At 48.7% G+C, this 16,595-nt stretch overlaps 1 protein-coding gene across 2 annotated transcripts in view; it reads right to left on the reverse strand.

The window, feature by feature from the left end:
* Nucleotides 1-1,741: 1,741 nt before the first annotated feature.
* Nucleotides 1,742-16,595, reverse strand: part of Tent4a (terminal nucleotidyltransferase 4A) — a 40,574-nt gene continuing 25,720 nt past the window's right edge. Inside the window, exons 5-13 of one of the 2 annotated variants that reach the window (XM_076856226.1) lie at nt 15,923-16,030; nt 15,141-15,269; nt 12,557-12,770; nt 10,495-10,621; nt 9,397-9,497; nt 8,362-8,534; nt 7,285-7,443; nt 5,414-5,578; nt 1,742-3,892 (exon numbers count right to left, since the gene is read on the reverse strand). In XM_076856226.1, the coding sequence (XP_076712341.1) occupies nt 3,701-3,892; nt 5,414-5,578; nt 7,285-7,443; nt 8,362-8,534; nt 9,397-9,497; nt 10,495-10,621; nt 12,557-12,770; nt 15,141-15,269; nt 15,923-16,030 (1,368 nt within the window). In that variant the 3' untranslated portion in view covers nt 1,742-3,700. Of the gene's footprint in view, nt 3,896-5,413; nt 5,579-7,284; nt 7,444-8,361; nt 8,535-9,396; nt 9,498-10,494; nt 10,622-12,556; nt 12,771-15,140; nt 15,270-15,922; nt 16,031-16,595 lie in introns of both variants that reach the window. The other variant, XM_076856225.1, reaches the window with a different exon arrangement.

The raw sequence follows: 16,595 nt of genomic DNA on the forward strand, positions 1-16,595 counted from the left end.
GTGGCCCTAGACATCTTGGTTACACCACGGGGGGCGGGGGGTGATTAAAGCCATGCATTGTGGCGACAGGTGCGTGTGGATCACAGATGTCACCATGTGCCATGCATCTGTGGGTTGGGCGCCTCCACTCATTGGTACCTCTAGGCGTCAGGCACGGAGACATAACTTGCCACTCACCATCCTGTGACATCAGGCACAGGGACACAGCTTGCCACTTGCCATCCTGTGACATCGGGCACGGAAAACAGCTTGCCACTCGCTATCTTGTGACATCGGGCACAGGGACACCATCCTGTGACATCGGGCATGGGGACACAGTTTGCCACTTGCCATCCTGTGACATCAGGCACGGGGACATAGGGCACTCGTCATCCTGTGACATCAGGCATGGGGACACAACTTGCCACTCTCCATCCTGTGACATCGGGCATGGGGACACAGCTTGCCACTCTCCATCCTGTGACATCAAGCACAGGGACACAGCTTGCCACTCGCCATCCTGTGACAACTCAGGAGGAATCCTGGAATGTGGATTGGATGGTGAGCCAATAGGGTCTCGAGATGAGGGGATCTTGCCAGTGATCAAAAGGAGGCACGGCCACCCTGCAAACCACTGGCCGGTGGGAGCAGCCTCCAGTGTGCTGATGCCCACCAGGTATGGACAGGGGTGCACAGGCCCTGCTTAGATAGGACCCCTCCGTCCCTCAGAAGCCCCTGGCACAACACATCTGTGCCCCCAGCTTCCCAAGAGAGCACAGACAACCTCCCCCGTTGGCGACTGCAGTCCCTACTCTCTGGCTCCTTCTGGCTCCCTCAAGCTGTCCTGCAGGCAGGCCCCTCAGTGAGACCCAGGGGCAGGACAAGGCAAGTCCCCTCTCCCCCACCAGCCCATCAGATGGCCTTACGGCTCCATCTCCACTCAGAACACCTGCAGCCAAGTCTTACCTGCTGTAGCATCGTCCTACAGCACCCAACCTCCAGTGGACCCCATGACCCGGCTCATCTGCTACCAGCCTCTGCTGGCATGGCCATTGCTGCGTCTGCACGGGGCTGGCTCCCTCTGTTGTCCAGGCCAGTGCTGGAGGCCTCACTGCCCGAGAGCTTTCCCAGACCCACACTGGCCCTCCCGCTCCTGTGCTTTCCTAACCAGCACCACCAGTACTTCTGCCTCCACACACTCATTAAAATGGCGTGCTGCAGGGATGGGGCTGTCTTCTCCCAGCAGCACCTGCTGGGAGCCCTTGTGAACCCCTTGAGGAGGGTGATTTTTACCCCAATGTCCACCTGTGCCAAGCCAGGGCGCTGAGGCTAGTGGTCTCAGAGCACACACTGCAGGGGCCAGACAACCTGGGCAGAGTTCTGCCACTGCTGGCTGTAAGCACCCTAGGAAACGTCCTAAGAGCCACACCCAAGGGACAGTAGCTCCACTGTGACTGCTGGGTGGCTGGAACCCTGGGGCACTGCTGAGCTAGACCACCACTGCACTGTGGACACCATCTGCTTGTCACAACTGCAAATACGGCCACTGGGAACCCCTTAGCATGTTGGCACAGAGCAAGCTTCTGTTACTTTTCTCTCACTCTGGACTCGCGCAGAAGGCTGGAACCCAAGGCCTCAATGTACCAAGGATAAAATAAGCCCAGTCACCTCTTTCACTATTCCAGGCTGGATAATCCTGCTTAGACCAGGTCATGAGCTAACATATCACCACCTCACCCATGCATCTACTAACACACAAAACTGGTTTCCAAAGTTTATTAAAAATCAAAGAATAGAAAAACTTTACATAAAAATATGTCAATTTTAGCTTCCACATTGTTGTCCACACACAAAAGAAAATCAAAACATGATATCTTTTTGTTAACCTGCAGCACGTGACCACAGTGGCAGCCAGACCAATTCATTTGGTTCACCATGACGGGAACGGACATGGTACCTGTGTCTCCGAACGGAGCTTTAAAACACGCACCTACGGGACACTCACTGTCCCCACAATGGTTTCCTTAATGTAGGTTTACAGTCAGTATTGCTAACGCGTAGAGATTAGTACAGGCCTATAGATCAGTGTTTATAAATATTCTCTATCAATAGGTTCACAATTTAAATATTTTTAAATATTCTGGGTGATTCCGATCGTCACGAGCTGCTGCTCTGGAAGGCTTCCTGGACACTGCAGCAGCAGGCGGCAGCACTGACGACAGGGCCGGTCCTGCTTCAGAGGCAGACCCTGACCCGTGGAGCTGGTCCTCGTCGGGTGTCCACTGCGGTCAGACATCAGTCTAGAACTCCCCACCACCGGGCATGGATCAGATGTCATGGCCGTTAGCTTCTTTCCTCGACACTCTCCACTAGTGGGCTTCAAAGACCAACCTACCTTAGTGTTTATTTAGCAGGGCCAGAACCCATTTTAAAAACAGGAAGTCAGAGGGCCTACAGGACACAAACCAACTCCCAGGACAATCGTGGTGCTCCCAAAACTCAGGGTTAGGCAGAATGGATATAATCTTGTTCAAAAAAAGGTAACAAAGACAGTGGTTGTGGCAGAATACATTTGCATAGTATACCTGTATGCTTCTGACAGCGGCCCCAGCCGCCCGGCCACCCTGGCTGTGCTCTCCTGTGATACGTTAGGTGCTCCCCTGGCGCGCTGGCAGCGCAGGTGCTTCTCAGGTATTTGCTCTTAACAGAACGAATGCATACTGCTATGCAGATTCCTCCACGGAATCAACGGAATTCCTTTCTCCACATTCCTAAAACTGGGTGCCATTGTCTGTAATGATATCCACCAACCCACCATTACAGGCCATGCCACTAAAACTGACTGACGCTTCCCACGTTCACATCTAAGATTTTATAATGTGACAACCTTTTCTCTCCTTAGAAAGTTATACTTCTGGCACTTTAAATGCTGGGTTTGTTGTCTAGTTTAAAAGAACCAAAAGCAAAAATGTTAGAACTCCTGGTCAGAGCAGGCAGCACCTGGGGCCTCGAGGAAGGGCCCCTGGGGTGCTGGTCAGAGGCGGTTTCCCCTGCACCTGACCAAGAGAAAGACGTGAAAGTAAAACTCCAAACCCTCTGTGGTGCTCGTAATGATGCTCATCAGACAACCAGCCAACACGATGAACCCAACTTAGAAAATGTAACTTGGGAAAGGATCTAAGCTTGTTTAAAAAAATTCCCTCTTCCCTTAAATATAACTTATGTGAAAATATGAAATTAAATAAAAAATATTTGAGTTATTGCACAAATCATAAGTTTTCAATATTTACATAGAAAAACAGTTCTGAAGTTTCAAACAAAACTTGAGGGCAGTAAAACACGGCCTCCAGCCCTGCGCGCTGGGGAAGACAGAACGGCGGCTCTCGGCTGTGATGACAGGAAACGAAAACCCCACCCGCAAAGGACCCACGCGGCTACTGCAGACACGAGAGTGGAGAGTGGCCCGCGTCCCGGTGGTCCTGAGCCGGGGCTGCTGGGCTGGGCAGGGGCTCCTGGAAGGCGCCGTGCGCCCCTTTCTGGCGAGGCTCTGCGGGCGCCACAGGGGCTGTTCTTTAAAATGGGCGCGACCACCACACAAAGACATGCAGAGTGATCAGCCAGGTGCTGGGCAGCCGCATCACAGGTGCTAGATTTTGGTCTCGGCTCCCCATGATGCCGAGGCCACTGGGCAGTCTGGGGATAGGCGCACAGCCAGGAGCCATTATCTGCTGAGACTCACGGGCAGGCTGTCCCTGGTGTGTGCATGCTTTTTCCTCCTCCAGCCGGTGCGGTTATACTGGTGGTGTCCCCGATTGCCCACGGGGGGCCGCACGCCTCCACTGCCCACAGAGCTGTAGCCACCACCTTGGGCATGGCTGTGGGAGCCTTTCATGGACAGTTTCATTCCGTTGTGCTGCTAGAGGGAAAAAGAGGAGAGCAGTGTGGGAGCACAGCACACACACAGGCCCACTGAGACCCTCCCAGTGGAGCCCCGCGAGGCCCAGTCCTCAGGCAGCACACTGGAGAGCCCACAAGCACCCTCCATCTCCAGTGGCAGGAAGTCACCAAGTAGAAAGGGAGAATATGCAATGCCTAACGCACCACCTTGCCATGCTGCCCACATGGAAACACTGATGTGACATCACCCAGGCCGGAGTGATAGACACCTGCACTCTCACACCTTGAAGACAAAAACAGCTTTACTTCCACTGAGCTGAGGGAAGTATGAAGGGCCCATGTCCAACTACACAAATTCATTAGACTCTCACTTCCAGCTGGTCTGCACACAGGAGCAAGGTCTTGGCCACGTCTTCCCTGTCTGCCACCTGGCATCACCTGCCAAGCTGGCACGCCCCTGCCCTCAGGCCTGCTCACTAGTACATGCACATCCAGGGCCTTCCAAGGCACATTCCCTGCACTGCACGGCTCATGGAGCTGGTCTCATGACAACTCTGAGAAAAACGAACAGTTGTTCGTTGGGAAAGAAGGAAAGCCAACACACACGGGAGTGACAAAGCTGCTTCCCCTCATCTGACAGGTCACACAGCCATGAGGGGGAAAAGGCCCGCTGCAATGTGGTGGACACAGCCAAGGAGTGCTCGTTACTGAATTACTTAAAGAAAACTAATAATCAGGAATGAATGACACAGGGCCAAAGAACTAGCACCCAAGAATAAAGAATTTACCAGAAAAACAGCATTAGATGAGCTAAGAGGGACTGAGGAAGAGGCATGAGAACTAGCAAAGGCATCAAGCATCACCAGCGTCCAGGGGAAAGCCTCAGACCCTGCAGGGGTCCCTGGAAGGCTGTCCTCCAACACTCGGGCGCATCAAGGGCACAGGAAAAAAGAAGACCTGTTTTCTCAGTGCATGCTTCCAATTCCTTGGGCCTGAGAGGCGAGCGGCCAGGGGTGTACAAGAAGCACTCTGGCCCATGGAGACCAAATGAGCTGAGCACACCCAACAGGGCTGGGCCCATCCAACTACCCCTACTGACCTCCACTGGGGACAGGGAGATTAAATTACGAGATTAAAACAGCACTGTGCAGAGGTGTGGCAACAGTGGTTCTTAACTTTGTCTTTTGTTTCTTGAAAACCAAAATACTTAGCAATAAAATGAACTTAAAAAGTAAGTGGGAAAATAGTCTTCATTTTGAACTTGCCTTCTTCAAGTTTCTGTTTTATACTAATCATTTCAACAAAAGAAGGATGCTTTGGGTGAATAATTACACTATATTACATTTTAAAATAATATTTTAAAAGTTTTGTTTAGAAAAGAAAGCAAACGTGAAACTGAATGACAGCAAACAAATTCCCTTTTAAAACAATCTCCCTGGGATTCTCTTAAGAGAGGATGCACGCACTAGCCTCTCAGAGCAGACGCAGCAGGTAGGCGTCATAGGCCATGGGCATGCGGGCCCTGTGTAGCACGTACCTTGTGATACAGGTGAGGACTCGACAGTGGGTTGGGGGATGCCGAGGGAATGGCTGGGGAAGACACGTGGTGGACGGCTTTCAAGGACACAGTTCCTTCAACACCTGCCTGTCTGCAAGGAACAGGAGCAACCCCAAGGGTCGGCGGAGGGATAGTGAACCTGGTCTAGGAACAAAACAGAAACAACCCATGTACAAGTGGAAGCACCAAGTCCCAGTACTACAGCAAAGGCAACAGATGCCACCCAGGCTCGACAGAGCAGCTGTGTCTTGTCATAAGCCGTCAGCATTTCCTTTGAATTAGAAAGATCTTACATTCTGAAATAGCAACAATATGAAGTATGCCCAATAATATAACTCATAAGTTTTAAAACTCATTGAAGACCAAACCAAGATTCAAAAAAATTAGTCCTCAGAAAACTGCCACTCAGATCCCTGGTAAATCCCCTGCTCCAATCTGGCTGAACACAGGACAGGGCAATAGTGGGCAAAACAGTCCCTGCCTTGACCCTTCCCCAGCTCTGGACTACTCTACATGGCCCCTGCCCCTCCACCTCAGAGGCATGCTGGTGGGAAGCACTCCCCAACTGCCACCACCTAACCGTCAGGCATCACAGACGCAGGCAGCCCTCCAGTGCAGGGGACCAGCAGCCATAAGCCAGCAGACACCCCCATGACACTGGCTACCCCTCACTGTAAGCACAGACAGGGGACTCTCACCCGGAGTCTGGCTTCTGGCATGGCCCTACAATAGACCCACGTTCTCTCCTCTGCAGGGGCTTCACCCCCTGGGGAAATGGGTCACCAGGACAGCAAGCACTATCCCCAGGGGTCTCTCTGACAACTTAAGGTGCACCAACTCTAGCACCTTTTTTCTTTTTCCTTTTTGTTACCAAGGCTTGAACCAAGCAGCTTTAACCACTGAGCAACATCCACGGCCCTTTTTTATTTTGAGACAAGGTCTCTGCTAAGTTGTTGAGGCTGGTTTGAACTCTCAATCCTCTTGCCTCGACCTCCCAAGTTGCTGGGATTACAGGCGTGAGCTACTGCGCCCAGCTCTAATGTCATCTGGCTTAGTCCCCAGTTTGGACAGCCTGGTTTTCTGAGCTGCACAGAACAGACAACGCATACAAGTGCTTCAAGACAACACTTTGCTCAATTATTCCACTGGAAGGAGGGAGGCCTCACTCTACTGGTCTGGGACAGATGGGTAAGTGGCAAACTGGACCACAGTCTGACGTTCTGTTAGACGACATAGGCTATATGAGGACCAAGCAGCAACAGCAGCATGACGCTGAGGCTCAGTGGCTGCCAGAGGCTCTCAGAGCCCTGAAGAGGCTGAACAAATGCCTTGTGACACAAGAAGGTCAGATGCCAGGGCCAATGTCATGACCAGGAAAAGGCAACTGAATATCTGGGGCAGAATTCCCTTTGATAGCTTAGGCACATGCTGTGGTCCTGTACGCTGGGTCAGTGAAGGATGGCAGACTATGTGACACATCTTGAGCAAGGCGTGTCACACTCAGTAACAGGTGAGATCATGGAGCTGGGCTTTGAGTGGCTGGGGGCCTAGGAGTTCCTCCTGTGAGAAGAGGTCCCTGTAGAGCCAAACTACTCCAAGAAGCACATCTGCACACACCAATGTGTTTTCAGAAACGGGCCTGCCTTTCCTTCTAAGGAAATCAGTGTGTTAGTTTGTACACATTCAATTTATTTATAATGGGACAGAGATACAATGAGAGAATTTCTATGAAAAGATAAAAATGCTGACCAAATCGAAATCTGAGAAAGCTCTTCTCCTAATTCAAAAGTGCCTCATATCTCCTCTAATGCCCTTCACAGCTGGGCTCCATCCTGGAAGTAAAGCCATACCTGACTGTTGGTTGTCATGATCAGTGCTCTGGAGGGAGTGGACTGAGGCTTGCCACTGGGCACTGGCAAGGCAGCGGGTAGGCTGGCCATCAGAGCTGCTGGCGCCTGCAGGCTGAACTGATAAACGCTGGGTGTGGTACAGGGTGGCGTGTCAGAGTCCTGGAGTCCAACACAAAAAAAACAACAAGGATTGCTGCTCACAGAGGAGCACTGCCTGGTACAGGTGGGACACAGGGTCTGCTCTAGGAATAAGTAAGCCCTGCTCTGAACAACAGGAGAATGCAGTAGGCCGGACTGCCCTCTGGGGGTCTCAGGACTAGAGAGGCCTCGTGAAACACAGAGGACACAGCTGGGTTCCTACTATTTTCATTTCTACACAGGCTATTTTAAAACTCTTTAAGAAAGTCCACTGACTTGACTAGAACAGTATCACTGCTCTTGACCAAGAGGTCACATGAGTGACCAGGACCCCAGGTTCTCAAGGGGATGCAGACTCAGGGTGCATACACACACAAAGAGGGATGCAGACTCAGGGTGCACACACACATACACACATGCACAAGGAGATGCAGACTCGGGGTGCGCACACACACATACATACACACACACAGGGGGATGCAGACTCAGGGTGCACATACACACACAAGGGGATGCAGACTCAGGTGCACACATACATACACCCACGCACAAGGAGATGCAGACTCAGTGTGCGTGCGTGTGCGTGCACACACACACACACACACACACACACGGTGGGGATGCAGACTCATGGTGCACACATACACATACACACAGAGGCACAAAGGGATGCAGACTCCAGGTACATTCTACACACACACACACACACACACACACACACAGGGAGATGCAGATTCAGGGTGCACACATGCAAGCACACACATGCCCACACACATACACAGGGGGAGAGAGACTCAGGGTGTGCATGCACACATAGAAAAACCAAAAATTCCTAAAACTGAGGAATGGGTTTTGGACTCGCTGGGGCGGATGCCTACCAAGAACACAAACCATCCAGCAGACATATCAGGAGGTGGTGGAGGGCAAGATCATACTCACAATGTCACTTCCAGAAAGTGAAGACACAGAGGAAGCAGAGGAGCCTGAAGAGAGGAGCTGGGGACTAGACAGGGACAAAGTCAGGCGCTGGCTATAGGGTGACCCGGGCTCTCGGCTCTGCGTCTGCTCCCCGTTGCAGGTAGTGACTCGCTCCTTTATCTTGATCCTGTTGTCTGTCGCAGGGCACAAAGGACGGGTTATGAGAAGAGCAGATGCACACCGTCCCGAAGGGCAGCGTCAGGCCCTGGTGCCGGCAAGCCCAGGAGAGCTGCCAGTGTGACTGACAGAGTCCATTCCACGTTTTCATGAATCTAATCTTAACAACTGTATTTGATTAGTTACTAGAAAACATTAAAATGTAATAATGTAAATAAATCATCTCCAACTGCAGCTTTTCTGAATTCTAAATACAGATCAAGTTATTTCTCTTTTTTTTAAAACTGTTATGAAGGGTTTGTTTTATTCATGTCATCATGAAAATTTTATTTTTATTGGTTCTTTCTGTTTATACACGACGGTAGACTCCATTTTGATATAATTATAAAAGCATGGACTAAACCTTGTTCTGATTCAGTCCCCTCCCCCACCTCGGCCCCCTTCCCTCATCTTTCTGCCATTCACCCAAAGTTATTTTTTTAATTAATTTCTTCTAGATGTACACAATGGTGATATTTAGCACCTGAACCAGGATGTGCTATAAGTATAAATAATGCTGTATTTCAAAGAGTTAATGCAAAAAAAGGCTATATAATAATTCAACAATTTTATTTTGATTACAATGAAATGTTAATATTTTAAGATAAGTTGAATAAAATTATTGAAATTAATTTCATCTGTTTCTTTTTATATTTTTAATGCAGCCATTAAAAGTTTTAAATTCTACATGTGGCACACACCATATTTCTACTGGGGAGTGTTGTCTAGAGCGTATTAATGATTACAGAAAAAGACATAGCTATTTTCTTAGTCCAAAGAACTGACCACAAAGAAACAAAGAAGTACTTGTGCATGAGTACTTGTGGAATTGCTTCTCACCGAGATCTGGTGCTGCGTGGACTCTGCTGCCCCACTTCTCCTTGATCCACCTCCGGTAGTCAATCACTTCCTGAGTCACTTTGATGATTCTTCCTAGAGTACTGTAAGGGACAAGGTGGACATCAACATGATACAACAGGCAGCCATGGCTTCTTGAGTAGCTTCTTCATCTCAAGAACAGTGTGCCATCTCAGTAAAGCAGAGATGGTGGGGAAGAGCAAAGGTGACTTCCAGAAGCATGAAGACTGCCAGAGTAGCTCAAATGCACTGAGACCACAGTGCAGAAAAGTGGGTCCACATAAGTGACATCCTTGACCCTTCATCTGCTAAGTAAGACAGCTGCTAGAACCCAGGGGAGCTGCTTCCCACCCACAGGGCAACAACATCTAACACTTCCATTTGTGCTGGGGCACTGTCAGTGGAGGGACAGTGCCAACAGACACTGAGTACCTGTCACTGGGCCCAGGAATGAGCCAAGTACATGTAACCCCATGGTCTCTACCACCACCAGGGCAGGGAGATGCTCCTGGGACAGGCCTCCATGTCCATCTACTCCATCATCCTCCCCAGGAATGGAAGTAAGGATGCTGTGAGCTCCTAGGCTTGAGAACCACATTCTTCCTCCTTTCTATGACCACTCATTTTCCTCCCTCCACCGTGGCAGCATAAACCAGCATCAGAAAGAATATTTCTGGCTGCCAATAAAGTGTACATGGCAAAAGTGTTCCCCAATGTAGCACAAGGAACAACCAGACATGCGGAAGGCAACTGAGGCAAGTGTTCAGATGCCTTCACTTAGAAACTACACGTGCACGCCTAAGGACTGCCCGGAGGGGTGGCACCAGTCCAAAGCTTTAAAAGCCTACTATCACCTCCCAAAACAGTATACCCAATAAATATCAATTCCCCAAACATTATCCACAGGCAAATCGACAGCCGCCCTGAGTTCCTGCAAAGGTCTCCCCTCACAAACACGGGCAAGTTCGACTAAACAGGAGTGTGTGTCCACTAATAAAGGTCACAGAAGTACAGGACACAGGAAGGGCATAGCTGCCATCCTGTAGGAGTTGAGGGACACAAACACAGGACATCAGCTACCTTTCGGAGTCCCTGTTGGGATAGGACCTGGCGAGCGGTGACACAGCATGACTGAGCACAATGTAGGCATAGTCAAACACCTGTTTCACCTGCATGGCCCCGTAGGAGCTCCGGCCAACATCATTTCCTGTAAAACAAAGGTAAATGTCAAACTCACCACAGACTTGAGCCAGTTTCCAGAAATGTCTCTGACTTCTCATAGTGTTATTTGAAGTCAGGCCCAAGCCAACAAAACACTTCCAGCCTCTACCAGCAAAGTGGAGTTGGGCTAACAACAGCACTCCTGGAAACCAGATCCGTGGATGCCCCTCAATCACAGAGTGCGGCTCTCGGCAGCCAAGTGCCCAGGGTCCAGCATGAAGCAGCATCCGTGTGATTGCAGTCTACCGCCAACAGGGAGGTAGGCTTCAGCCTCAGAAGGTGTGACAGTTCCTAAAAAGTGTGCTCATTTCCCAGGTGGTAAATACACAAAGAAGCCAAAGGCCACTGAAACAGACCAGCTGCGCTGACCTGCTGTGATCAATGGCTCCAGCTGTGCACATGGGCAGTTCACCCCGAGGACCTTGGGATTCAGTTAAGGGTAGTGGGACATGAAGGAAGCAAATCCTTAGGATAGAACATTCCAGATATGAATCCTCAGGTGTTGGAAAGAGGGCAAACAGCTAACTCAAACAAGGCCACCACTGAAACCAGCTGCAAGGAGCTCCACGTTCACAGGGAAAGCGGTTCACCTCAGAACCATCCTCTTCGCAGCCCAGGCCAAGTATGGACTTTTAAGGAGATGTGTTCCAAGTATTAAAATTTTACCTTTTCTAAATTTAAATTAACCTAGTGATAATGCAGGTTTGTGTTTTTCCTGTACAATTTAAGTGGACACTTGAAGACAATGGAGTCTCCAGTGACAGATCCAACAGACACAGCCACCATTGTCACCATGCCACCAAGAAAATCAGTTCTCCAGAGCATAGTACAAGCCACACACTCCAAAATCACAACCAAAGGCAATAGTGTATTTTCTTTCAAATGATTTTTAGGAAATAAATCTCACATCCTAGAAACCATTAAACAAAAATTAAAAGAATCACTAAATCTGAAGATGTTAAAACAACAACTGTACAGGAGCAGAACAAAAAAAACAGCCTGTAATACAGAGGAAGAACAAACTGGAGGGAAGTGTGGTATGTGGGACAGAAAGGTCTCCCTAGCACACACAGCCAGTGAGAAGACAGCCCAGCAGAAAGAGAGCGAGCGAGCACAGGAAAAGAGCACAAAGGGGCGGTGCCTGCAGCTGGTGTCTCCACCACCCTTTCTGTCACCTGTCGGCACTGATTCAATAAGAACACCGTTTCAAAAAACATTTGTGGAATTGACAAATAACAATGTATCAAACCCATTCTCATTAAAGAAATGTAAATTAAATAAAAATTTACATCACATGATTTTGTCAGGTTGGCAAAGATTAAAAAAACTGTTGCCAAAGGAATGGAGTCAATAAGCACCCTCAACACACCAAGGGGACCAAGGCTGGGAGGGGCAGAGGCCCAGCCCCAGGTCTTCCACGTGGCCATCCCAAAACTGGATCATGACCTATAGGCAGAGTGGGGTCCGGGCCTGTCAAGTCCAAAGCCAAGTGCAGTTTTATTGTTATGGAATCTACCACTGAACTCGTAAAGGTGAATACTGCTTTTCACACAGGGAAAACTGGAGAAATGGACATCTACAGGGGAGGAGGTCAAAGAAAACTCTGCTTTTCTACTAGATTATCCCTGTGAAGTGAATGGCTTGTGGTGAATATGTAATGCCTTTGTAATCTAAAAAAAAACAAAACTTTTTCTTAATTCTGACTGATTACAGATGTAAGAAGTTTAGAAGACAGGAAGCTAACCATAAGAATTAAAGGAATCCTCAAAGCGTGACTATTAACTATGTTGATAGCGGGAGGAACCTGCATCCAGAGCAGACTACCTAACCTGGGCTCTCAGGGCCCAACTTGTCACTCCCACTTGCCAGGGCACCCACGAGGCCTCCTGGCCCCCTGCTGTGTGGAGCAAGGTGCTCTTACCAGGCAGCAGGGGGTCCTCGATACATAGCATCGATGGTCTGTACCCGCTGGTCATGGCTTTCATGATCTCTTCTTTGGCGATATAGGCACCTCCTTCTTTTATTCTAATACCAGTTTTCAAGTAATTAAAATTTCTTCCGTAGAGTTCAAAAAATTCTACGAGAAGCATTCCAAGGTTTTCATCAGCTCTCCGGGCATCAATTCTTGGATGCAACTGTAAAAGCAAGGCAGCCACAATTTGTGTGGATTCAAGCAGGGCTGGAAAACAGGTGGCGATGATGGAGCAGGCTGCCTAGCAGCCTCTGCAGGGAACCCCACTCCAGGGCACTCGCTCACACATCAGCCAGGAGGAGGCACCCAGAGCCTGAACACAACCGGGACCAACTGTCAATAAAGGATGTTGAAAAGAGATCAGATACCCTGCTATGAACATTTTATTACTTTGAAGTTTCAAAATTGGTAATCCATATAAGCAACATCCTATAAACACAGACATCTGATTGGCCCCAAGTTGCCAAATATCGATAAAAACATTGACCACATTCTGCATAATTTAGTCATCTAGATGGTGGATGTACCTTGATAGATTCCAGTCATCTTAATGTCATCATTCCAAAAGAGGACCATTAGGTGGCAGTATTAGATAGAACAGTCTCATATCACATAAAACTAGAAGGTACAATGATGGATTTAAGCTGTGCAAAGGTAAGGAGTATTGTATCATAATATTCATGCCATACTCACACCCTGATTGTCATGCAGAAGAGTGCCAGTGCTGGTGTTGCCCCAGCCTGTCTTCAAGCTAATCTGTCCCTAAGCTACTGTTGGCTGGCAACTCCTGAGTACACCAATTTAACAGACCCAGAGTTCTCAGCTGCCCCAGCCTGCATTGCCTACATGCAGCTACTGCTATCTGAATGAATTTAGATGCTGATGAAAAGTCCAGCCACACTCTAAGCACTTAGGAGTCACGTGGCCTGTGGCCTTCCTGTGTGGGCTGTGCGGGTACAGAGCACTATCATCCGAACAGAAAACTCTGCTGGGCAGCACCGTCCTACCAACAATGGTTAGGTTACCTCCAAGTGAAAGTTGTGGCAAAGGAGGGGATGAAAACACCTGAGGCTCAGAGCTCCATGAGGTGAAAACAAGAATCTGAATGGCTGCAGCTTCTGAAGATTTGCTTATTTCCACAGTGCAAGCCAAGTTGTCTCACTTCTGCCCCACCCTTAATCTCTCCTGTTAGTTAAGTCAAATATCTGAGAGCCAGCCTGGCACACGGTTTAGACACCATGCTCATCAGCTGGAAAATGATCATGGGTGCTACATGGCCCCACCCTGAGGCAGGCCAGGCTGGGGGCACAGGCAAGGCACTGGGTGAAGGGGAGAGGGCCCCAAAGCTGTAACAGGAGGCCTAACAGGCCCCACATAACACACAGTGCAAGTCTAGGCTGTCATTACAACATGGTCACTGAATCAGCCCCAATCAAGACCAGAGACAGAACAGAAGGCTGAGTTCAGCTCAACGTGTCCAAGCACTAGGGAGGGACGGCTGAGGGCCACATTACAAGGACAGCCAGACTAGTTGTATGTGCAGGCAACAGTGGGAATGTCTCCACCCAGCCTCTGTGGATATGCTGGAAGCTACAGGGGCCACAGGCATAACACTATAGTCAATCCTGCTCTCCACTAGTCAGCGGCAATGCGAGACACCAACCCCAGGCAGACAGTCCTCACTGCACACAATCACACATGTAAAACGTGTGGCTATGGGGGCACAGCAGGGTAACTAAGACACAGGCAAGAATGGGTCGAGAATGAAACCCTGGCTGGGGTTGTGGGCAGTGGTAGAGCACTTGCCTAGCAAGTATGAGGCACTGGGTTCAATTCTGAGCACTGCATATAAATAAATAAATAAAATGAAGGTCTGTCAACATCTAAAAAAAAGTTTTTTTAAAAAGAACGAAACCCCCACTCAAGAAACTGTAAGCGAAACAATCAATGCTTTAATGAAGACTCTGCCATGCATTAAAAAGCAAAGATAAATCCTATGACATATCCATGAGCTTTAATAATTATATTTTTTATCACATTCATTACTCAACAAAATAAGGACCATGTATAATTTAAGGCAAAAAATTGATGTTTCATCAATGCTAGAAGACTTGCTCTCAAATTTTTTTCCCCAGATATTTTTTCTTTAGATATTGGTACTGGACTTGATTCTGACATTTATTTTTCATTATAAATCACATTTGAGTACCATGAAAAAAACTTTTTTTTTTTTTTAAATAAAGGAATGAACACTTTCTTAATGCTGATGACTGAGAGTGTTTTCCTGGGCTCGGACTGACGTGACTCGACTTTGGATGTGGAAGAGCATCCTGTGCCCACAGAGTGGGTTAGCCAGGAAACAAGCTGCCATGGGGCAGGAAGCAGTGCTGACATGGAGGGGATGTACCACAGCCAGAAACCTCCTCCTCAAATCAGAACTGGGAAGGCCAGACCTGTGGGCAACTCAGGAAGCAACTGGTCAGAGCCTCAGAGCCTGCCTCCCACCGTCTTCTCAAGGACAGCGCATACGCACCTGCAGGAAGCTGATGGCCATTAAAATCAGGCTGTACGAGCTGATTCCACCTGTGAAGACTTCATTTAGGTCCCTCTGCAGGAGGAACTGCTTCAACACTAAGATCAAGTAAGGCAGCAGTGAATACTTCTGGAAATTCCAAAGAAGAAGATCGACTGGTTAGTTGATATACCTTTAAGGAAATTTCAGACAGCAAATTCCATGAGAGAAAGCAAAGTTCCACTGATCCTCATCAAGAGTGTGAGTTGATTGGTCTCAATTTTAGGGACCTAAGAACACATTTCCCAATGGGCTGTGAGCATCTGCAAGTGAAGACCCTTCCCAGGCAGTGATGCCAGGGCAGAGGGGGACCTGCCTGAGGAGCTCCAGGCACAGAGGGGTTTGTGCCATAAGGGGAGCAGGGAAGGCCGTCACCCCGTGGGCACTGGGGCCTCCAAAATGAGTCACTCTAAACTTCCTCGTGATTATTCCAACCACCGAGGACCCTGGGATTAGATGTGTCAATGTGGCACACCAACCTCAGGCAACATCACTTTGCAGGAACAGGAAAGCACACTTCAACAAGCTCTCCAAAATAAGATCAATTTCAGGAAATGGTGATGTAAGAAAAGCAAATCTGAAAAACAGCTATGTTTCAGAGCATCTATAGGGAAATTGCTGCAGCGTGTGGTCTACATTGTAAAGACGCCTACATTCAGGTGAAGGTTTTTAACATATGAAAGAACAAGGACACCCAATGTCAGGCCTCGACTCCCTTGTCTGCATTGTGCCAATGACAATACCTTCATGTAATTCTTGATGAACTCTGCTGCCCGGACGCCAGTCTCCATGTTAAAGCTGATGTCGACCTTGACTTCAGTCTCCTGATCTGTGAGTTTTATTATCGGTACCTGTAAAGATTTAATTTTAAAAACTATAATATGCAACATCCTCCATAGTCAGGCTTCAAAATGTCTCCAAAGTTGTACAGAAGTTTTAGTTTCCTTTCTTATTCCCCAGAAGAGCTTAGACATCATGAATACCAGTTTTTAAAAGGAAAAGAGGCCTTTGTCAGGATTTAACCTCAGTGGTCCCTGAAAACTATAACAAGCCCCAGCATCTAATGGTCACACAGTGGCACTCTTGCTCTGCGTCCCACTCTCCACCCCACCGATGATGACTTTACAGAAAAAAGGGAGGGGGCAGCTCAAGTAGAACAGGTGTCTGATGGAAGGAGGAGGCAGGTGGGAAGGCCCAAACCCACATGAATACACCCCGAGGAGATGCCACACCACAGGCCTGGTGATGGTCCCCCACTTCTGCTGAGAGTTTTTGAATACGTTAATAGACACAGTCAACTTCTGGCAATGAGCAGTAACTCTACAGTACTGATGTTTGGATGCTTGTTCCAAATAGACTGTGCCTTAAATAGAGCCTTCACCCATAGGCTCCTGCCCATGATGGCTTTATTGGAGG

The sequence above is a fragment of the Callospermophilus lateralis genome, chromosome 5, assembly GCF_048772815.1.
Source record: "Callospermophilus lateralis isolate mCalLat2 chromosome 5, mCalLat2.hap1, whole genome shotgun sequence".
Classification (NCBI taxonomy): domain Eukaryota; kingdom Metazoa; phylum Chordata; class Mammalia; order Rodentia; family Sciuridae; genus Callospermophilus; species Callospermophilus lateralis.